At 50.1% G+C, this 24093-nt stretch overlaps 1 protein-coding gene across 1 annotated transcript in view; it reads right to left on the bottom strand.

Moving 5' to 3' along the window:
* Positions 1–24093, bottom strand: part of LOC143955478 (uncharacterized) — a 112807-nt gene that overhangs the window by 84442 nt on the left and 4272 nt on the right. The window contains exons 6-7 of the mRNA XM_077465518.1: positions 23006–23141; positions 13812–14939 (exon numbers count right to left, since the gene is read on the bottom strand). Of these exons, the coding sequence (XP_077321644.1) occupies positions 13812–14939; positions 23006–23141 (1264 nt within the window). The remainder of the gene's footprint in view (positions 1–13811; positions 14940–23005; positions 23142–24093) is intronic.

The following is a 24093-nucleotide window of genomic DNA, read 5'->3' as shown; positions in this document are numbered from 1 at the left end:
CCCCTTCTCTCTCTCCCTTCCCCCTTCTCTCTCTCCCTTCCCCCTTCTCTCTCTCCTCTCTCTCTTCCCCTCCCCCTCTCTCTCCCTCCCCCTCCCTCCCCCTCCCTCCCTCTCTCTTCCTCCCCCTCTCTTCCTCCCCCTCCCTCCCTCTTCCTCTCTCTCTCTTCCCCTCCCCCTCTCTCTCTTCCTCCCTCTCTCCCCCCTCTCTCTCCCCCTCCCCTCTCTCACTCCCTCTCTTCCCCTCCCCCCTCTCTCTCTCTCTCCCCCGCTCCCTCACTCTCTTTCCCTCCCTGTCACCCTCCCTCACTGCGCTGGGATCCCCCCACTCTCCTTCCTCTGTGGATGTGGAATGATTCAATGACACCCCTTCCCATTCTCCCAAGGCAAAGGGGGAAATCCTAGAGGGCTTGTCACCTGTCCCAGATGTTGTATTGGCTGCATATGTCTGAGGAGGGTGCCCTGGAGGTGGTGCTGATCGCCTGTGGGCTAGATCCACGCATCTTTCTGCAGCCATTTTTACTTGCTTGAATTTTTTTTTATCCATTATGGGCGTGAGTGGGGCCTCGTGTCTAAATTTTGCCTAAGGCCTCACAAAGCCTAGAGCCGCCTCTGCCTGCTGGACCATGAGTCAGCGGTAATATGCACCTTACAGCTGACCGCCCTGTCCAGCGAGGCAAGGACATTGCCTTCCACATGTCGGTAGAGAGCCGGAATCGCCTTCCGTGAGAAAAAGTGGCATTTGGGGACCTGCCACTGAGGAACCGCACATTGTACAAACTCACGGAAGGGGGCCGAGTCTACCAACTGAAAAGGCAGCAGTTGAAGTGCTAGCAATTTAGCCAAGCTAGCATTCAATCGCTGGGCATGTGGATGGCTGGGAGTGAACTTCTTTCGCCGGTCCAGCAGCTGGGGCAGGGACATTTGCTTGCTATAATCGGACGTGGGTGTACTGCTAGCAGAGAGCCCGGAAGCACTTGGCTGTGACACACCTAATTCTACACCTTCATTCCTCTCAGAGCAGGTTTCAGAGAGGACTGAAGGTATAGTGGGGTTGGAGATCATAGCTGATGAGGAGCAAGGAGAGGTCTGCTTTGTTCTTTGGTGTGGGTCTTTGAGGTACGCTTGCCAACGAGCTGCATGGCAGGTCAACATATGTCTGGTCAAGCATGTGGTGCCCAAGTGGCTGATGTTTTGGCCACGTGAGATACGCTTGAGACATATGTTGCAAATAGCAGCGGTGCGATCTGATGCACTCGTCTCGAAAAAGGCCCACACCAAAGAACTTTTAGAATAACGTGCAGAGGCAGTGCCCTGCACAGGCGGAGCTCTGCGGTGTGATTCAGTCAGTGTGCTGCCCCTAAGCTGGCCCCCGGAGGGCATCCTGCCTCGTTGGACATGTGCCTCCTCCTCCTCCTCCTCCTCTCTCCTACCAGGCACCCACGTGGAGTCAGTGCCCTCCTCATCCCCTCCCTCTTCATCGCTGGAGCAAACCTGGCAGTATGCTGCAGCTTGTGGAACATGACTGCCAGATTGCTGTCCTTCTTGAGCATCCCCTCTCTTTGCATTCACGCTACTGCCTTCCTATAGCTGAGTATCATCATCAGAGCCTACAAAACACTGGGCATCCTTCTGGAGCATGTACCCAACACTGTGCTGAAAGAGTTCAGGAGACTCCTAAGGAGGACGTGGTGGGTCTAGGGAAGGAGTCACTGATGATGACATTGAGAGGAGGGAAGACGATGCGTTGGCAGCTGCTTTGCTAGTACCCTGAGACTGGATGAGAGAGGATGAGGAGGATGAAGAGGGCTTGGTCATCCACTCTACCAAGTCATTGGCATGTTGCGGCTCAACATATCCAGCTGCCGAAAAGAAGGACAAGCGTGTCCCATGGCCACGTGCTGATGATGACGATGCACCACGTCCACGACCAGCACTGTTCTCTCTAGACACAGAGCCTGCTTGCCCTCTTTTATCGGCTCGCGACTGTCTGCCTCTCCTTGCTGGCCTTCCAGACATGGTAATGGCCTGAAGGGAGTTGGGAAAAACAGCAATTGGGTAGTGTATATTGTGCTGGAGGCACACACAACTTCCACTAACTCCTGCAGATGGCAGATGGCTCAAATAGAGAAGAGCTATGTAGGTGGATATAGCGGTGTATACTGGGTTCAGAGCACGCAGACAGCACGCACAAGCTCCTACCGCTGACTGCCAGCTCTATTTAAAACGAGCAAGATAGTTTGCTATATAGGTGGACATTTTTTATTAAAATAAAACTGCTACTGATTTACATAATCAAGAACTTAAGAAAAACTCATACTTGAGCAAAAAAGAACTAAAGAACAACTTGCATAAATGCTTTTGGACAGACAGGATCTATTCAAACTGCCCATATCAGACGATCCTTAATCCCATGATCATCTGGGAAGAAGAAAAAAAAAAAAATTCCTAATCATTATTCAAACTATATACATTTATATTACATACCCCCTATAGGCAGGAATGTAACGAAACTGACGGTGCATACCATGTTTTTAAAATTAAGTTGCCCAAAAGCTAAAAAAAAAAAAAGGGGGTGAAAGGACAGACAGACCCCCATCTAAGGAAAAGAAGGGGGAGATCATCAAGGTGGCCGGAAAGAGAACCCTCTCCACAACCTAGCACACCTTTCCCTACCCATTCTTTCCCCCTCAAGAAACCTCACCTTACCCAATTCCCGAACGATATCACCCGCCACCTCATGCATGGGCAGGAACTTGCCCCTAGTGGACACTAAACACCGAGCGTGCCAAGTGTAGTAAAGGCATATAACACTAACTAAATACAGTGATGATAACACAAAACCCCTCCGGGCTCTGAAGTCACCGTTCACCCTCTCAAAATAGGCAAGGGCCCGGAGACGGGGATAGCCAATGGCATCTCCAACCTCCCCCAGAACCCCCAAGTTGAAAGGGCACTCGACCAAAAAGTGGTCCATGGTCTCTAGTACCCCACCACACTCAGGGCGAGGACAGCCTCTGTCCTCTGGGCTCCGGTACTTCAAGTTCGATCTCACATAGAGTCGTCCATGGAACGCCCTCCATGCAAGATCCCAGAACTTGGCAGGAATTCTCTTAGAATTCAGGAGGGCTAGTCCCTCCCTGAGAACCCTGTCTGGACAGTCCCTTAAGGCCAGTGGTCTCAAAACGTCCGAGGCCATGACCCTCTGGTACAGCTCTCGCCGGCCCAGGGAGCCTACCTCTAAGGCCGTTATCCTCCACCGCCTTAGTACCTTCAGGGCGGTTGGGACATAGGCGGGGAGGTACCCATGGGACCTCCGAAGGTCACCCGGGCGGCCGCCCCCCTCCCACCTGCTTAGGAACACCAGGAACCAATTCTTACACGAACGTTCCCACAGAGAGGGCTCGTCCACAAAAATGGATTGCAGATTGAACTTCAGGAACACCACAGTAAAGAAAACCGTGGGGTTGATCATGTCCAAACCGCCCTCCCCTCTCCGTCGATACGTGACCTCCCTTTTTATCAGGTTCAGTCTGTTTCCCCACAAAAGCAGAAAAAACAGACCGCAGACCCGTGCATAGAGTGACTCTGGCAACAGACATGCGTAGCTGACATAGAGGAACTCGGGAAGCAAATAGGTTTTAACCAGGCTCACCCTTTCCCTCAACGACAGCTTCCAGCCTTTCCAGGCGTTGACTTTCTGGGTGGCACTTACCAACCTGCGCTCCCAATTTAGCTTGGGATAATCACCCTGGCCGAAATAAATGCCTAAGATCTTAACTTCTGGTCGGGGCAGGGGAAAAACGTCCGGGAGGGCGAACTGGTCACCCTCCCTTCCCAACCAGAGAGCTTCACTCTTGTCCCAGTTGACCAACGAACCAGACGCCTCGGAGTAGCCTCCTCTCGGCTAGCCACCACCACCGAGACGTCGTCCGCGTAGGCCACCACCTTCACCGCCTTATCCGGGCCACTGCCGGGCTCCATCAGGACCCCCCTCAGCTGCCCACAGTCTAGCCTTCTTACGAAGGGGTCGACTGCAAAGACATAGAGCAGGGGACTCAGCGGACAGCCCTGCCTAACACCAGAGTCCACCGGAAAGGTAGGACCCACCCAACCATTGACCAGAGGGAAGCTCTCGGCCCCTCTGTACAAAGTCGTGAGCCAATCAATAAATCGATCAGGCAGGCCGTATCTACCCAGAAGAAGCCAGAGGTACTCGTGGTCTACCCGATCAAAAGCTTTCGCCTGATCTAATGCCAGCAGATACCGCCCATCACCCGTTGTCCTGCACCTCTCCACAGCCTCCCGGACGTTAAGGACTGCACTAAAGGTGCTACGGCCGGGAACTGTGCAGTGCTGGGAGGCTGACAGCAGCTTGCCCGCAACAGCAGACATACGCGTAAACAAAATCTTTGCCAAAATCTTTCTATCCGTGGAGAGAAGGGCGATAGGACGCCAATTCTCAACCACGGACGGATCCCTCCCCTTGGACAGAAGGATCAAGGCCGACCTTCTCATCGAGGGAGGGAGCAGGCCAGATGCCAAACACTCACTGAACACCTCCCTCAGACGAGGAGCCAAAAGGCTCTTAAAGGCTTTATAAAATTCTGCCGTGAACCCATCAGGCCCCGGCGACTTCTTTAGAGACGAGTCAATAGCCTGCTCAATTTCGGCCACTGAGATCTCTTCCACCAAGGAGTCTAGGGGGTCAGACCCCACCTCAAGTGGAGTCCCGTCAAGAAATTCCTTGGCTCTCCTCAGATCCAACGGCTTCTTCCGAAGGATGTCTGAAAAATGGGCTCTGATGATCCCCAGGATGCCTGGCTTGGACCTCACCAGGGAACCCGAGGGATCTCTCAGTCCATGTATGACCTTCCCACTCACCGCGTCCCCACAGCTTTTGTAGGGATCCGGGTTGGTGAACTTCCCGTAATCCCTCTCCAGCACCAGGGAGGCGAGACGGTCATACTGACACTTCTTCATCTGGAGCTTCAGATCCGAGATCTGGTCCTGAGGGCCACCATCAGAAACCAAGCGATCTAGCTGCCTGCGTAACTTCTGGTAGGCCTGATACCGGGATGCTGCCCGACGGCCCGAGACTTCCCGGAAGAAGCCCTCCGACCTCTTCTTCACCACTTCCCACCATTCCTGGCGGGAGCAGCCGCTCTCAAGGAGCGAGGCTTGTTCTAAAAAGAAGTCCTCATAGGCCGATCTGATTTCAGGGTCCTCAAGTAGCGACCCGTTTAGTCGCCACAGGCCCCTTCCTTTCTGAGGGGTGTCCGCCACATTCAGAGTGACCGACACCATACGGTGATCAGAGAACTCAACCGCATGTAGCGCAGGAGCCGCAAAGGACGAGTCCCCCTTCAAAAAAAACCTATCTAACCTACTCCTACAACTACCTCTGGAATATGTGAAACCAGTGAGGTTGGGGAAGTGGCGAACGTGCACATCCACCAACCCAGCTTCCCTCACTATGCGATTCAAAAAGATACTATCATATCCCAGAGGGTCTGAGGTGCCTGCCCGGTCCTTTGACCTGGTGACCATGTTAAAGTCACCACCAAAGACCACCTGCTGGGATGTAAACAGGTATGGTTTCAGCAGCGTGAGAAGGTCCTTCCTCCCCCTCTGGGACTGAGGTCCATAAAAATTGATAAGGCGGAGGGATTCCCCTCTCACGACTGCGTCCACAATCAAACACCTACCGATTTCCAATTCAATCACTCATCGACAAGCCACCGAACCAGTCTTAAAAAGGACCGCAACACCACTGCAGGGCTCAGCCGCAAGAGACCAGAGGGAGGGCCCATGTCTCCACTCCCTCTTCGCTAGGTGAATCTCTGCCACAGATGCCAGCCAGGTCTCTTGCAAAAACAAAATGTCGGCTTCAACCCGGCCGAGAAAATCAAAGGCTGAAAATCTAGCCGCCGCAGAACGCACACTTGCGACATTAATGGTTGCAAGGCGTATTGGAGCGGGTACCGCCATCCTTAGTAATTGAATTTTACGTTCCTCTCTATTTTACATTTCTAAAAGAATCAATCCTCCTCGGAGTCTGAGGAGGAAAGGATCCCGTATCTATTCCATAGGGCCAGTGAGGAGCCCCCCCCTGCCCCTGAACTCGTACTGGGCTGGGGGCCCTCCCCACCCTCCTTCCCCTTCCTCTTCTTTTTGGTTTTCTTCTCCCATTCCACTTTGGGAGGTTCCCTCCCACTCTCTTCATCGGACCTCCCACTGGAGATCTCCTTAATCCTCTTATTAACCCCCTTACCGGCCCCTGAGATGTCCATCGGGGTCACCCCTACTGCACCAGCCTGCCGACCACTCACGACCACCGAAGAGGCCGGAGGTGGCATTAGTATAGCCGTCTGATCCAGGGGTGGATGCGGTTTACCCGCAGATTTAATTACTGAAGGGGGGGGGGGAAGGGGGCAAAGGAGAAGAAGGGGAAGCTGGGAGGGGGGAGACCAGGGGGGGGGGGAGAGGGGAAGGGGGGGCAGGGGAAAGGGAGGAGGACGGGGGGGAAACAGGGGGAGGGTGATTTTTGGGTGAGGGCTTTTTCGCCTTGGCCGGCTTCCCAGGTGTTTTTGTTGCCGTTGCCCCATCTGGCGCAGGGTCAGACGGGGCCGGAGAACTCGCTGGCTCCCTCACTACGCCAGTTCCTGTCCTTGATCCGCGCCTGGGGGGTCGGACCCTTTGAGGGAGGGGGGAACCCTCCCTCTGTGACCCTGAGGGGTTGGGATCCCCACTTCGTCTAGGGACCCCCTCACCCTCCGGGCCTGGGGCACCCCCCTCAGCCTGGCACCCCCTGAACGCCTTGGGGCACCGACTAAAGGGGTGTTCCATTTCCCCACAGAGGTTGCAGACAATAAGCCTGCAACCCTCAGGTGAATGGCCGAAACCATTGCACCTCACACAGCGGGGCATTGTGCAGTCCGCGCTGAGGTGCGCGGGACTGCCGCATTTGAAACAGCGACGGGGCTGTCCAGGGTAGAAGACCAGGATCCGGTCTCTACCTATAAAGGCGCTGCCAGGTACATGCGCTTGAGCCGGATCCTGACCAACCACGCACCTGTCCAGACCCCGCGCTCATCCAAACTTTTCCTCAGCCCTGTCTGGAGCTGCCCGTACCGCGCCAGCCAGGTCGCAATGTCCTCAGGTGGGAGGGACTCATTCCTGACCAGTACAGTCACATTCTTTACCTCCTCCTGCCTCGAAAGAGGTATCACCCGGAAACTTTTCCATGGATCTGACTTCCTGACGAGCTCGTACAGTGTCAGGAAAAGCTCCATGGAGACCAAGGAGACAAAACTTACATCAAACTCCTTCGAGTTTGTGGGATGTATGACTGCAAATAAGTCCGAAACTTTAAAGCGCAGCCCCAGCAGATAGTCGATGACCTGACCCCTGCTGGGACATGCAGACGTCCCTTCCCACCTGAGCTGCACCACATTCCGCCTGCGCCTCTCAGGGCCCCCCGTACCCCTCGTCCAGGCCTGCGCACCCTGGGGCTGATCCCCAGGGGGAGCCCGGAAATTCTGGGCGCCAAACTGACCGTACAGGGGACCCAGGGGGACAGAGGAACCTGCCACCTGTGCAAACGAGCGCCCAGCCTTCAGGGCACCTAAGAGGTTTGCCTCCTCCTGTGTGCCCAAGATGAAAACTGGGTCTGTGGGGGAAGGGCCAGACCCCTGACGGACCGGACTCCCTGGCTCAGTACCTCTACCCACCGCATCCCCACTAACCGGCATCTCACTCCTTACCGCTGGGGAAGGAGCAGTACCCCCTACAGCTATATGATCCTGGGGGGGAGCCACCTCCATTTCTTCAGGACCCCGCTCCTGTGACCCCTCCAAACCCCGTATGAAATCCAGGGCCGAGCACTCGCTCCTCAAATCCCCCATCGGGGACTCACCCCAGCATACTTGTCCTGCAGGAAGAAAATCCCCAGAGGACGCTAAAGCTGTTATCTCCAGGGAGGTCTCCGATACCACCGCCTCCTCTCCCCCAACGAGCGACACCAATGGCCCCCCTAGCTGAATTCCCGGTGTCCCCACTTCCGTTTTAGGCCTTCCTGGGACTTCCTGGGTCACCACTGACATCACTTCCGGTTCCCGGAAGTCGATGAGGTCACTTCCTGTCTCGTCACCCGGAACAGGAAGTGATGCACCCGCCCCCATCCCACCACTCCTCCCAGTGTCAGCAGAGGATGCTTGTCCACAATGTCTATCCAAGACTGCACATGTGTCCGTTCCCATCAGCACCTCCCCCTCTCTCCATGCGGCCGCGGCCGGGGCCACCATTATGACCGGTATTCCCCGCACCGCTATGGGTCTGGCAGGAGTCGTTGGGGTCACCGGGGGGGCCCCGGAGGGGGGTCGGACTGCACTCTCCGCTGGGGACCTCTGACTATTGGCCTTCACTGGCCCCTCCGACGGCTCTCTGGTGAGGACCACCAACAGTTTCCTGTTCCGCTGACTGTGACTTGCATCTCCACCGGAGCTTTTACGTGCTTCATCGGGTACCCTACCCGGATCCTCCTGGACTGTGGCCATAGGCATAGCAGGTGTTAACACAGGAATCCGGGGACCCTCCGCACTGACAGCTCCGGGGGCCATACTTTCCTGACAGGCCAAGGATTGGTTGTCATCGGAAAATGCTACTTCCACTGGGGTCTGTGGCACTGTTGCATCAGGTGAGAGTTTCAGGGGGGACTTCAGGGGGGTATTTCCTCGTCTCACCGCCTGGGTTCCTTCCTGGCTGGCTTTTAGAAGCTCTTTCTTCACCTCTGTCAAAAACCTTCTCTCACCCTTTCCACGTTCGCAGAGACCGCCCAGCAGCCGCCAGAGGTCCCTGCATTCATGCTTCAGGCCATCTATGGTCTCCCTATATTCGCCACGTTTGCTGCTGGCTAAGCGGTCCCTGCGATTTTGTAGGTCGGCCAGTCGCTCCGAGCGCTGTACATAAGCTGCCGCGGCCTTCTGTATTAGGGTTTTTACCCTTTCTCTCCTCTTCTGGAGCTTGCTTGGGCCCTCTCCCGGCTGGGCCCAGGTCCAGTCCATTAGCTCAGACTGTGACCAGGAACAACTTCTCCTCCCTGGAGAGGTCTCTCACCCCAGGGGGGGTTGTCTGAGACCCAGGCCGGGAAAGAGGCCCCGAGCCTGGGCTGGCCGACGCCATAAGGCCGGATGTCCAAGACAGCCGTGGTTCTCCACAGAGCTCCTCCACGCACGTCTGCTCTCTTGGAAAGCCTCTCCTGGTGTGTACTGCGTTCAGGGCACGCAGACAGCACGCACAAGCTCCTACCGCTGACTGCAAGCTCTATTTAAAACGAGCAAGATTGTTTGCTATATAGGTGGATATAGCGGTGTATACTGGGTTCAGAGCACGCAGACAGCACGCACAAGCTCCTACCGCTGACTGCAAGCTCTATTTAAAACGAGCATGATAGTTTGCTATATAGGTGGATATAGCGGTGTATACTGGGTTCAGAGCACGCAGACAGCACGCACAAGCTCCTACCGCTGACTGCAAGCTCTATTTAAAACGAGCATGATAGTTTGCTATATAGGTGGATATAGCGGTGTATACTGGGTTCAGAGCACGCAGACAGCACGCACAAGCTCCTACCGCTGACTGCAAGCTCTATTTAAAACGAGCAAGATAGTTTGCTATTTAGGTGGATATAGCGATGTATACTGGGTGCAGAGCACGCAGACAGTACGCACAAGCTCCTAACACTGACTGCAAGCTCTATTATAAAAGATAGATATATCGCTAGCTATATAGGTGAATATAGCGGTGTATACTGCAGTCAGGGCACGCAGACAACAACCAGTACAGATGTTGAAGGTACACAGAACACCCACTAACTGCTTCAGACGCCAACACACTACACAAGGCCGCCGCGCTGGCGGCCTTATATAGTGTGGGGCGTGTACTACACAGCCTGAGCTATGATTGGCCACAGGCATCCTGGCTCTCCTCGCTGCCGGCGCTGTGATTGGCCAAGCATGCGGGGTCACGGTGCATGCTTGGCCAATCATGAGCCAGCAATGCACTGCGCCATCGCAGTGCATTGTGGGCCGTGAGCGCCACACGAATTTGGCGCGAACGGCCCATAAATTTCGGAATTCGCCGAACGGGCGAACAGCCAATGTTCGACTCGAACACGAAGCTCATCCCTATTCCAGAAACACAGCTCGACTCCTCACTAGACTGGGCTGTTTGTATTCATGCTGATCCTCTTGTTTAGAGGGACATGGGAAACAGAAAAGATGGAGGGGGGGTTTCTCTATGTTAGATGGAATGTGAAAGTGAGGAAGAAAGATGATCTTGTGGTTGGAGATGTGGTTGGTGTTCCAAAAACACAGCTTGACTCACCACAAGACTGGGCTGTTTGTATTTATGGCAATTCTCTTGTTTAGAGGGACATGGGACATAGAAAAGATGGAGGGGGGTTCTCTAGATTAGATGTGATGTGAAAGTGAGGAAGAATGATGATCTTGTGGTTGGTGTTACAGAAACATGGCTTGACCCGTTACAAAACTGGGCTGTTTGTATTCATGCTGATCCTCTTGTTTAGATGGACACAGGACATAGAAAAGATGGGAGGGGAAGTTTCTCTATGTTCGATGTGATTTGAAAGTGAGGAAGAAAGATGATCTTGTGGTTGGAGTTCCAGGAACATGGCTCCTCACAAGTCTGAGCTGTTTGTATTCATGCTGATCCTCTTGTTTAGAGGGACACAGCTCATAGAAAAGATGGAGGGTAGGTTTCTCTAGATTAGATGTGATGTGAAAGTGAGGAAGAAAGATCTTGTGGTTGGAGATGTGATTGGTGTTCCAGAAACACAGCTTGACTCACCACAAGACTGGGCTGTTTGTATTCATGGCGATCCTCTTGTTTAGAGGGACATAGAAAAGATGGAGGGGGGTTTCTCTAGATTAGATGTGATAGTGAGGAAGAAAGATGATCTTGTGGTTGGTGTTCCAGAAACATGGCTTGACCCCTTACAAAACTGGGCTGTTTGTATTCATGCCGATCCTCTTGTTTAGAGGGACACGTGATATAGAAAAGATGGGAGGGGGTAGTTTATGTTAGATGTGATGTGAAAATGAGGAAGAAAGATGATCTTATGGTTGGAGATGTGGTCGGTGTTCCAAAAACACAGCTTGACTCCTCACAAGACTGGGCTGTTTGTATTCATGCTGATCCACTTGTTTAGAGGGACACGGTCCATAGAAAAGATGGAGGGGGGTTTCTTAATGTTAGATGTGATGTGAAAGTGAGGAAGAAAGATGATCTTGTGGTTGGAGATGTGATTGGTGTTCCAGAAACACGGCTTGACTCCCCACAAGACTGGGCTGTTTGTATTCATGACGATCCTCTTGTATAGAAGGACATAGAAAAGATGGAGGGGGGTTCCTCTATGTTAGATGTGATCTGAAAGTGAGGAAGAAAGATGATCTTGTGGTTGGAGGTGGTGATGGTGCAGAGGCGGAATTACGGGTGGAATGATAGACGGGTCTATGAACTGATGGACTTATCATTGGGGTCTACTACAGACGTCCTGAGATTTATGAGAAGGGGGGGAGTCGGCTGTTCCAACAACTTCAAGCCGGTAAAACCAAACTACTAAGACACAAGATTAAGACTAAAACTAAAACCTACAGGATGGGCCTTACTTGTAGTGTTAGGAAAAGGAAAGGACATTTCATCATACAGATTTTTATCAATCAACTTACAAAGAACATCAAGAGTTTAAGAAAAAATATTTAATCTTCATTTGTTTAATTTTAATATATTTGCAGTTTTATTACACAGACATAACATTTTACATCAGCTAATGCCGTATTTTCCACTTTCTCCCAGCAGGGGGCTCTCTCCAAGAAAATGAAGATTCTTGTATAGGCTGATAACTACTGCACAGAAATGGCCAGTCCCCAGGCATGTACTGGCCATTGGGACTACCGGGAGTTTCCCGGTGGGCCGATGGCTCAGTGGGCCACTCTGATGTAAGGGGGCTGGTGATGGGACACTCTGATGTAAGGGGGCTGGTGATGGGGGACACACTGATGTAAGGGGGCTGCTGATGGGGGACACTGATGTAAGGGGGCTGCTAATGGGGGACACTGATGTAAGGGGGCTGCTGATGGGGACACTGATGTAAGGGGGCTGCTGATGGGGGACACACTGATGTAAGGGGGCTGCTGATGGGGGACACACTGATGTAAGGGGGCTGCTGATGGGGGACACACTGATGTAAGGGGGCTGCTGATGGGGGACACACTGATGTAAGGGGGCTGCTGATGGGGGACACACTGATGTAAGGGGGCTGCTGATGGGGGACACACTGATGTAAGGGGGCTGCTGATGGGGGACACTGATGTAAGGGGGCTGCTGATGGGGGACACTCTGATGTAAGGGGGCTGCTGATGGGGGACACTGATGTAAGGGGGCTGCTGATGGGGGATACACTGATGTAAGGGGGCTGCTGATGGGGGACACACTGATGTAAGGGGGCTGCTGATGGGGGACACTCTGATGTAAGGGGGCTGCTGATGGGGGACACTCTGATGTAAGGGGGCTGCTGATGGGGGACACTCTGATGTAAGGGGGCTGCTGATGGGGGACACTGATGTAAGGGGGCTGCTGATGGGGGACACTCTGATGTAAGGGGGCTGCTGATGGGGGACACTGATGTAAGGGGGCTGCTGATGGGGGACACTGATGTAAGGGGGCTGCTGATGGGGGACACACTGATGTAAGGGGGCTGCTGATGGGGGACACACTGATGTAAGGGGGCTGCTGATGGGGGACACACTGATGTAAGGGGGCTGCTGATGGGGGACACACTGATGTAAGGGGGCTGCTGATGGGGGACACTGATGTAAGGGGGCTGCTGATGGGGGACACTGATGTAAGGGGGCTGCTGATGGGGGACACTGATGTAAGGGGGCTGCTGATGGGGACACTGAAGTAAGGGGGCTGCTGATGGGGGACACTGATGTAAGGGAGTGCTGATGAGACACTCAAAATGTAAGTGGGCCGGTCTGGGTGAAGTCCAGGGCCAAATTTCTGTCCCAGTCCAGCCCTGCCAGTCCCGCACTCAGAGCAGGAATATGGCTTCTCCCCTGTGTGAGCTCTTTGATGCCTGACAGGTTCTGATTTCCGTAGCTAACATTTCCCGCTCCCAGAACAGGGAAGCGGCTGTTTCTGCCTACGGCATTTAATATGATGTCTAGCAACATCGGGCCACCATAAAAAACTTTTTCCACACTCGGGACAGCAATATGGCTTCTCGCCAGTGTGACACTTCTGATGTATGTTAAGAGTGGACTTATGTGAAAAACATTTCCCGCATTTCGAGCAGGAATACGGCTTCTCCCTCGTGTGAGACAGTTGATGTCCATCAAGTTGAGATTTCAGTATGTAAGATTTCCCGCACTCAGTGCAGGAATACGGCTTCTCCACCGCGTGAGATTTTTGATGTCTATTAAGATGAGATTTCTGTCTATAACATCTGCCGCACTCAGAGCAGGAATACGGCTTCTCTTCCGTGTGCACTCGCTGATGAGTAAAAAGCGAGTAATTCGTCGAAAAACATTTCCCGCACTCGGTACAGAAATACGGCTTTTCACCTGTATGAGATCTTTGATGTACAGCAAGTGTTGATTTCATTATAAAACGTTTTCCGCACTCGGGACAGGAGTACGGCTTCTCTCCTGTGTGATGTCTTTGATGTACAACAAGTCCTAATTTGCTTGAAAAACATTTTCCGCACTCAGTACAGGAATACTGCTTCTCACCTGTGTGAGACCTTTCATGTTCAGCAAATGTTGACTTACTTATAAAACTTTTTCCGCACTCAGGACAGGAATACGGCCTCTCTCCTGTGTGATGTCTTTGATGTACAACAAGTCGAACATTGCTTGAAAAGCATTTCCCGCACTCAGTACAGGAATACGGCTTCTCACCTGTATGAGATCTTTCATGTACAACAAGGTGTGATTTATTTATAAAACATTTTCCGCACTCGGCACAGGAATACAGCCTCTCCCCTGTGTGAGATCTTTCATGTACAGCAAGTGCCAATTTGCTTGTAAAGCATTTCCCGCACTCAGGACATGAATATGGTCTGTCCCCTGTGTGAGATCTTTGATGTTCAGCAAGTGCCAATTTGCTTGAAAAGCATTTTCCGCACTCAGCACACGAATACGGCCTCTCCCCTGTGTGAGATCTTTGATGTTTTGTAAGTGCCAATTTACTTATAAAACATTTTCCGCACTCAGGGCAGGAATATGACCTCTCTCCTGTGTGAGATCTCTGATGTACAGCAAGTGCTAATTTGCTTGAAAAGCATTTCCCGCACTCAGGACATGAATACGGCTTCTCGCCTGTATGAGATCTTTGATGTGCAACAAGTTGCGCCTTCTCTGCAAAGCGTTTCCCGCACTCAGGGCAGGAATATGGCTTCTCACCCGTGTGCAATCTGTAATGGATGTCTAGTTTTGATTTATAAACAAATATTTTCCCGCACTCATGGCAGGAATACAACTTCTCCCCCGTGTGAGTTCTCCGATGTATGGACAGATGTGCATTATATAGAAAACATTTCCCGCACTCAGGGCAGGAATGAAGCTTTCCACCCGTGTGAGATCTTTGATGTTCAGTGGGTCTTAATTCAGGCGGAAAACTTTCCCCACAATCTGGGTAGAAGAATATCTGTTCACCCTGAATCCCGGCCCCGTCCCTCACAGTACGAGGTTGCTCAGAGTCGGAGGGACTCCATGGTCTATCCACACTGTGAAGTCCACCATCCATAGTGGAGATCATTGTCTTTTCTCCTCCACAATCTCCTGTGATGTCCTCATCTTCCATTCTACAACCTGGAGATAAAGTGAGACGATCCTTTGAGGGTTTCTCCATGGCGTGTCCTGGAAAAATAGAAAAACATCATCAATAGATATGAGAGGGTTAGTTCACTTCCATCAAGATCCCATCTGGATCAGGTAGATATGAGTGAGGAGATGTTCTCTGTGGAGGTCCCAACCAGCCGGGACTTTTCCCCCCTCTTCAGGCCTTTGGTCCTCCTCCCAGATCACTTCTACATTTACACAGCCTTGTCAGAAGAGCAGGAACCAATGGGGGACTGGGAGGTCCATGCTCTTCACACAACCACAAGCCTAGGCACTGGGTCATGTGACCTCTGATAGACAAGAGGGTCAAAGTTCAGACTTGTAGACCCTTTACCATAGAACAAGTGACCATAGGCCTAGGCTTCTGATGATATGCAGCACTGGAGGGAGCAAACGGCAGCATTTTCTATTGAAAATGATCTGTTTCCTTCTTTATATTACTCCTTAGTTATCATCCCAGCAAGGCTGGTAGTAGAGTTTTATGGTAACATTTAGCTATAAGTCTGCTGGAAGAAGAGTGACCAACCTAAGAAAGGCTCAATCTGTGTTATCATATTATTATTATAGAGGATTTATATAGCGCCAACAATTTGCGCAGTGCTTTACAATGTGGGGGGGGGGGGGGGGGCAGCACAAGTACAGTACAGTTCAGTATAGGAGGGCCCGGCTTGTAGAGCTTACATTCTAAAAGGGAGGGGGTGGTGGTACAACAGGTAATAGCTGCGGGGGATGGTCTGATGGAGGTGGCTCAGGGATAGTTGTTAGGTGGGTGTGGGAAAGATGATCATGTGGTTGGTGTTCCAGAAACATGGCTTGACCCCTCACAAGACTGGGCTGTTTGTATTCCTGCCGATCCTCTTGTTTATAGGGACACACAACATAGAAAAGATGGAGGGGGGGTTCCTCTATGTTAGATGAGATGTGAAAGTGAGGAAGAAAGATGATCTTGTGGTTGGAGATGTGGTCGGTGTTCCAGAAACATGGCTTGACTCCTCACAAGACTGGGCCCGTTTGTATTCAAGCCGATCCTCTTGTTTAGAGGGACACGGGACATAGAAAAGATGGAGGGGGGTTCCTCTATGTTAGATGAGATGTGAAAGTGAGGAAGAAAGATGATCTTGTGGTTGGAGATGTGGTCGGTGTTCCAGAAACATGGCTTGACTCCTCACAAGACTGGGCCCGTTTTTATTCATGCTGATCCTCTTGTTTAGAGGGACACGTGACATAGAAAAGATGGAGGGGGGGGGTTCCTCTAATTTAGATGTGATGTGAAAGTGAGGAAGAAAGATGATCTTCGTGGTTGGAGGTGGTGATGGTGCGGAGAAGAAATTACGGGAGGAATGATAGACGGGTCTATGAACTGATGGACTTATCATTGGAAAAAAAAATAAAAACACCATCAATAGATATGAGAGGGTTGGTTCACTTCCATCAAGATTCCATCCGGATCAGGTATCAGGTAGATATGAGTGAATATGAATAAAGAAAGAATGAACTACTCTGGCAGCACAAGTACAATACGGTTCAGTATAGAAGGGCCCGGCTTGTAGAGCTTACATTCTAAAGGGAGGGGGTGGTGGTACAACAGGTAATAGCTGCGGAGGGATGGTCTGATGGAGGTGGCTCGGGGATAGTTGTTAGGTGGGTGTGGGAAAGATGATCTTGTGGTTGGAGATGTAGTTGGTGTTCCAGAAACATGGCTTGACCCCTCACAAGACTGGGCCCGTTTGTATTCATGCAGATCCTCTTGTTTAGAGGGACACGGGACATAGAAAAGATGGAGGGGAGGTTCTCTATGTTAGATGTGATGTGAAAGTGAGGAAGAAAGATGATCTTGTGGTTGGAGATGTGGTTGGTGTAACAGAAACACGGCTTGACTCCTCACAAGACTGAGCTGTTTGTATTCATGCTGATCCTCTTGTTTAGAGGGAAAACCGACATAGAAAAGATGGAGGGGGGGTTCTCTATGTTAGATGTGTTGTGAAAGTGAGGAAGAAAGATGATCTTGTGGTTGGAGATGTGGTCGGTGTTCCAGAAACATGGCTTGACTCCTCACAAGACTGGGCCCGTTTTTATTCATGCTGATCCTCTTGTTTAGAGGGACACGGGACATAGAAAAGATGGAGGGGGGTTCCTCTATGTTAGATGTGATGTGAAAATGAGGAAGAAAGATGATCTTCGTGGTTGGAGGTGGTGATGGTGCGGAGAAGAAATTACGGGAGGAATGATAGACGGGTCTATGAACTGATGGACTTATTGGAAAAAAAAAAAAAAAAAACACCTTCAATAGATATGAGAGGGTTGGTTCACTTCCATCAAGATTCCATCCGGATCAGGTATCAGGTAGATATGAGTGAATATGAATAAAGAAAGAATGAACTACTCTGGCAGCACAAGTACAATACGGTTTAGTATAGAAGGGCCGGGCTTGTAGAGCTTACATTCTAAAGGGAGGGGGTGGTGGTACAACAGGTAATAGCTGCGGAGGGATGGTCTGATGGAGGTGGCTCGGGGATAGTTGTTAGGTGGGTGTGGGAAAGATGATCTTGTGGTTGGAGATGTAGTTGGTGTTCCAGAAACACGGCTTGACTCCTCACAAGACTGGGCCCGTTTGTATTCATGCAGATCCTCTTGTTTAGAGGGACACGGGACATAGAAAAGATGGAGGGGGGTGGGGTTCCTCTATGTTAGATGTGATGTGTAAGTGAGGAAGAAAGATGATCTTGTGGTTGGAGATGTGGTCGGTGTTCCAGAAACACAGCTTGACTCCTCACAAGACTGGGCCCGTTTGTATTCATGCTGATCCTCTTGTTTAGAGGGACACGGGACATAGAAAAGATGGAGGGGGGGGGGGTTCCTCTATGTTAGATGTGATGTGAAAGTGAGGAAGAAAGATGATCTTCGTGGTTGGAGGTGATGATGGTGGGGAGGAAGAAATTACGGGAGGAATGATAGATGGGTCTATGAACTGATGGACTTATCATTGGAAAAAAATAAAAACACCATCAATAGATATGAGAGGGTTGGTTCACTTCCATCAAGATTCCATCAGGTATCAGGTAGATATGAGTGAATATGAATAAAGAAAGAATGAACTACTCTGGCAGCACAAGTACAATACGGTTCAGTATAGGAGGGCCCGGCTTGTAGAGCTTACATTCTAAAAGGGAGGGGGGTGGTGGTACAACAGGTAATAGCTGCGGAGGGATGGTCTGATGGAGGTGGCTCAGGGATAGGCTTTCTGAATAAATGAGTTTTCAGGTATCGCCTAAAGGCAGACAGGGGACAGATATGACAAATTTACTGCTTTGTGGTCTATCTGGCGCCATCACTCGGCCTCAGCGGACTTCCTTAATGGCCTTCGATAGGACAATGCTATATCCTGTATTTTTGTTGTTCACCTGTGATACTCCTTTGGGGTTGCACAGCTAATGGGCCTGTGCTCTTACTTCCCTTTGCACACCACCTTCTGGCTGGCCCCCGTCTGTCTTCCCTCCCCCCCATGTGGCGATATAGGTTGGACGTCGGGCCACTGACCTGGATCCATGTTGACGGCTGCAGTACGGCCCAATATGATTTCAGTTTTTGAGGTTCCTGTCTCCCTCCTTTCCTCTCCCTCACCTTCCCCTGTCCCTTCCCCCCTCCTCCCTTCTCCCCCCTCCCCTTCCCCTCCACCGGTTGATTTCTTTCTTTATTATCACTTATACTGGTATTAATCAGCTTTGTCATTTACGCAGTTTTTTATGCTTTTACACTTGTACCTCGCTGTTTATGTACCTTTGGAAATGTACTGCCATTTTGTACTCCTTATTTGCACTGACCTTGTGATAATAATAAAAACTATGTTCAACCTTAAAGGCAGACAGGGTAGGGTCTGACCATATATATTGGTGTAGGGAGTTCCAGAGGATGGGAGCGGCTCTGGAGAAGTCCTAAAGGCAAGCATGGGAGGAGGTAACAAGGGAGCTAGAGAGCAGGAGGTCCTGGGAGGAGCGGAGAGAACAATTTGGGCGATATCCGCAGATGAGGTTGGTGATGTACTTGGGGCGATGATGTGCTTGTATGCTGTGGTTATTATTCTGAATTTTATATGGTGGGGTAGTGGAAGCCAGTGAAGGGATTGGCAGAGAGGAGCAGCAGATCGGTTAGTGAGGTGTATGAGTCTGGCAGCAGCATTCATAATAGACTGAAGGGGGGATGTAGAAGATAGGCCGGGGAGGAGAAAGTTGCAGTAGTCGAGGTGGGAAATAACCAAGGAGTGGATAAGTCGCTTTGTGGTGGCCTTCGTCAGGAAGGGGGGCAAATTCTGGAGATGTTGCGGAGGTGAAGGTGGCAAGATTTATCCGGTAATTGGATGTGGGGGCTGAAGGAGAGGTCAGAGTCGAGGATTACACCTAGCACCCTGGCATGTGTGGAGGGACCAGTGGAATAAACTCAATTATTACAGAGCTAAAACAATACTACAAATTAAAAAAAAAAAAAAATATGAAAATTGGATACATGCAATCTCATAAAGTGCATTGTGTCTAACAAAGTGCAATAATTAACTGCTTACAATGCAAAAATTCAATAAAATGTCCAAACATAAAGTGCAATGTGCTTGATACTCCACATGGTGTCCTTCTGCATTCCAATCCATAAACATGACAGTCTATTATATATTATTTGTAGAACAATTTGTGAAAACATGATATGTGCACACAGAATCCTCGTGCAACCCTTCACCAGTTGTGCCCTCACCTTATAGGCTTAGTTAAAGCACTTATGATGGAGATCAGTCCTCTGGGATATTCCTTCTGTTGTTTCTCCTTCCTATGGTCTATTCTTTAACCACCTCCGGACCGACCCGCCGTCATTCCTATGTCACTACTTTGAAGAGGAATACCATTGTTATGGCAGCAGCTAGCTATCCTATTCTTCAGCAGGCGGCCCGCTTCAAGATAAAAGTGGTCTCTGCGGTGGATTCACCACGAGATGACTTTTATCAGCGGTGGGGACTCTCCAGTGCCCTCCGACGCTTACCGGAGCCATCGGTAGCGGCGGAGGCAATCGGGTCGAATCCTCTTGCAGCCCTCCACTAGTTGTACCCTCACCTTATAGGCTTATGATACAGATCAATCCTCTGGGATATTCCTTCTGTTGTTCCTCCTTCCTGTGGTCTGTTCTTTAGCTCAGGTGCTGGATCAGCATATGGTGTAACTCCTTTCCCCTCCTCGATCTCTCTGGTGATTTGTAGAATCTTCTTTTTATTTCTCTATTCTAACAGGGAGGGAGATGGAGGCAATGTGATGGTCATGTGATCTCCAGACTTCCCAGGAGGAAAACTCTAAAACTCCTCTGCTGCAACGTCTCCTCTCTAGCTAGCTGCTGCCATAACAACGGTATTCCTCTTCAAAGTAGCGACGTAAAAAGGACGGCGGGCGGTCCGGAAGTGGTTAAAAAACAGACCATAGGAAGGAGGAACAACAGAAGGAACATCTCAGAGGATTGATATGTATCATAAGCGCTTTAATTAAGCCTTTAGCCTTTGTACACATGGTCGGAGATTCCGACAACCAAATCCATCGGAGTAATTCCGACGGATTAATTCCGGAAGAGGTCCGGAAGTGATGTTGCATACACACGGTCGGACTAAGTTGTCGGAAAATCCGATTGTACATAACGTGATGACGTTATTTCGTTACGATGGGATTACGTTCAGGCTAGTAGCCAATAGCTTTGGTCTAGGAATTTGATCTGAGCATGCGTGGCACTTTGTCCGTCGGAGTAGGCTACACATGACCGGAGTATGTCCGATCGGAGCATTTTGTCGGAAAATTTTACCGGCAAGTTGGAAAAGTTGGTCCGTCGGATATTCCGACGGAAACAGTCCGGTGCAGACCACACACAGTCGGAATATCCGTCAAAACGGTCCCCGACCGTGTGTACAAGGGCTAAGAGTTTTAGAGTTTAGAGGAAGCAGTACCCCACCATATGCCGATCCAGCATCTGAGTTGAAAAACAGACCATAGGAAGGAGGAACAACAGAAGGAATATCTCAGAGGATTGATCTGTATCATAAGCGCTTTAATTAAGCCTATAAGGTGAGGGCACAACCGGTGGAGGGCTGCACGAGGATTCTATGTGCACAAAGGTGTAGCAGTGTGAAGATACCACATTTTCACAAATTGTTCTACAAATAATATATAATAGACTTTCACGTTATGGATTGGAGTGCAGAAGGACACTGTGTGGAGTATCAAGCACATTGCACTTTATGTTTGGACATTTTATTGAATATTGAATCGGCAGTTAATTATTGCATTTTGTTAGACCCAGTGCACTTTATGAGATTGCATATATCTAATTTTCATTCATTTTTATTAATTTGTAGTATTGATTTAGCGCTGCCCTAATTGAGTTTTATTTTATTTGTAGTGTCACATTATCAGGAAGTGTGGGGAGTGTTGGCAGCTTTACTTGTGTTACACATAGCAGCTCACAAGGTTTTACACATATTCACTTTGGAGGGACCAATGGTTGTGCTGTTGATCTCAATGGTAAAGTCACAGAGAGGGGAATCAGGGGAGGAGGAAATATTACCAGCTCAGTTTTAGAAAGATTGAGTTTGAGGAAGTGGTGTGACATCCATACCGATATGTCATTCAGTAAGTTTGTGATCCGTGAGGAGATCGAGGGGGTGAGTTGAGGAGTGGAGCAATAGATCTGGGTGTTGTCGGCGTAAAGGTGGTACTGGAAACCATGGGAGGTTATTAGACATATGCACTGACAAAAAAATGTTTGTTTTCGTTTCATTGTTTTTTTTTGGAAATTCAAAATTGCGAAAATTAGGATTTTCAAATTTCGGAAATTCCGAATTTCCAAAATTTAGAATTTTCGTAAATTTGGAAATTTGAAAATTCGGAAACTCGAAATTGAAAAATTTGGAAATTAACGAATTTTATTAAAATTTGTTTAAAAACGAATTCGGGAATTAAACGAATTGCACATGTCTAGAGGTTATCAACTGGCCTAGGGAAGATGTATAGAGCAAGAATAGGAGGGGCCCAAGAACGGAGCCTTGGGTTACCCCAACAGAAAGAGGAGCGGAGGAGATGGAGTTGAAAGTGACACTGAAAGTGCACTGAGATAGGTAGGAAGAGAACCAGGATAAAGCAGAATCACAGCCAAGGGAGTGGAGTTTATGGAGGAGGAGTGGGTGGTCAACTGTGTCAAAGGCATATGAGTATGGAGTACTGGCCGTTAGTAGGTCGTTGGTGAGTTTTAGTGGGGCAGTTTCAGTGGAGTGTCGTGGGCGGAAGCCGGACTGTAGGGGATCGAGAAGGTTGTTGTCAGTGAGGCGGCAACTCGTACAGTCATGGACAAGGCATTCAATGAGCTTGGAGGCTAACGGAAGCAGGGAGATAGGTCGTAAGTTATTCAAACAGGTGTTTTTTTATTTATTGGGGTAACCAGTGCATGTTTGAGCGGGGAGAGAAAGGTGCCAGAGGAGAGGGAGAGGTTGAAGATGTGGGTTAGAGAGTTTAGGGTAGAGTGGGAAGGTAGTCACAGCAATTGTGAGGGGGACAGGGTCCAGGGGAACGGTGGTGAGGTGGGCTATGGAGAGGAGTTTGTCAACTTACTCGGTGGTAACAGGGCAGAAGGAGGAGAGTATTGTGTGCGGTGTTGGACCTGATGTGGTGTTTAGGGGAGGACGTTGGCTGCTGGATATCTCCTCGCGAATTGTGTGTGGAGGCAGGAGTTGTATTTGAGAAGGGCAGACCACACTCACTCAAGAGCAGGCTGCGTCTCTTGAGACTACTGGTGCCATCTGTTGAGGCCTGGTTCTGCATGTAGAAAGAGGAGCAAGTGTGTCAAGGGAGGATGAGAGTGTGTTGTTATAGATGGAAGTGGTTAGGTCTGGGCAGGACTAGGAGTGACACACAACCTAATACTGCCAGCTAAATACCAGGATGGGCATCAGTACAGGGAGGTGACCACTACCAGCCTATTATTGGTTGATATCACTCAGCTCCTGCCCTACTCTGGACCAATCAGCATGCAGCAACAGAGCAGAGATAAGAGAAGAATATATGATGGGTCACCTGTGCTGATCTCTGTAGGAGTGTCCTCCTCTATGAATGTCCTCGTCATTCCAGCCTCCTCCGTATATTGCTGATCATCCCTCACATACGTCTCTTCTACTTCACCCTCAGTTCTCATGTTCATCAGATCTTCACCCTAAACCAACAGAATGGCAGCAAAAGAAAAGGTTTTCATACTTTCTGTATTCAAAATCAGGTTATACTGCCGCCTACTGGAGGCTGAGACACTTGCAATCAGAAAAATAGTCTGCCCCCATATAACTCCTCCTCTTCACAGCATGCCTTAGTTTTGTGGAAAAGCGGTACCAAGGCCAAAAACATAAATCACAAAGGTTTGGGACCTGTATCCCTCAATGGACTCCAAGGATCAGATTTTATGGTAAGTACAAAAAGATTTTTTTTTTTCTTGTCCAGTGAGGGACACAGGAAGTCAGATAGAATCAGGACGTCCATAAGCAGTCCAACCAAGCCATGGACAACAGACAGTGGTAGGCCCAAAAGGGAGTGAGAACTCAGAATGATCAGAAAGAATAAGCCCCAAATCTGAACCAGATGAGACAAAGCGCCCAGCAAGACAGGGAAAGCTTCCAGTGACCGATGGAAGGCCACCGAGAATCAACATGGACAGAAAAGATCACTGCCAAGGGGGGTGACTTCAGCCAAAGGAACACTGAGCCTCAACCAGCAAGAGGCTGTGAAACCAAAAACCCACCAAAACTGATGGAACTATAGAAGTACACAGGAGGACAAGACCAACAACTTGACATGGTCAACAGATAAAAATCTCAGGGACAAGTCCCCAGGAGAGCAGGTACCTAACCATAGCATAGAACATGATTCTAAGAATATCCTGACCCCTCCCGGTTCAGTGAAACCTCCATAACTAGGATGAGTAAGGCTGTTATGTCAAGTGGGTGGGCATGGTAACGTGTTTCAGGGCAGGTAGGACCACCCCTTTGTCAAACCAATAAGGACTAAAAAACAAAAAGGACTCTTCGGTTTGATAAAGGGGCAGTCCTATCTGTCCTGAAAAGTGTTACTATGCCCACTCACGTGACGTGTGATGTCACAGTCTAACTCATCCGATC

Source organism: Lithobates pipiens, unplaced genomic scaffold (genome assembly GCF_037356315.1).
Source record: "Lithobates pipiens isolate NorthernLeopardFrog02 unplaced genomic scaffold, aLitPip1_a1.2 Scaffold_35, whole genome shotgun sequence".
Lineage (NCBI taxonomy): Eukaryota > Metazoa > Chordata > Amphibia > Anura > Ranidae > Lithobates > Lithobates pipiens.
This window is presented reverse-complemented; position numbering and strand designations above follow the sequence as displayed.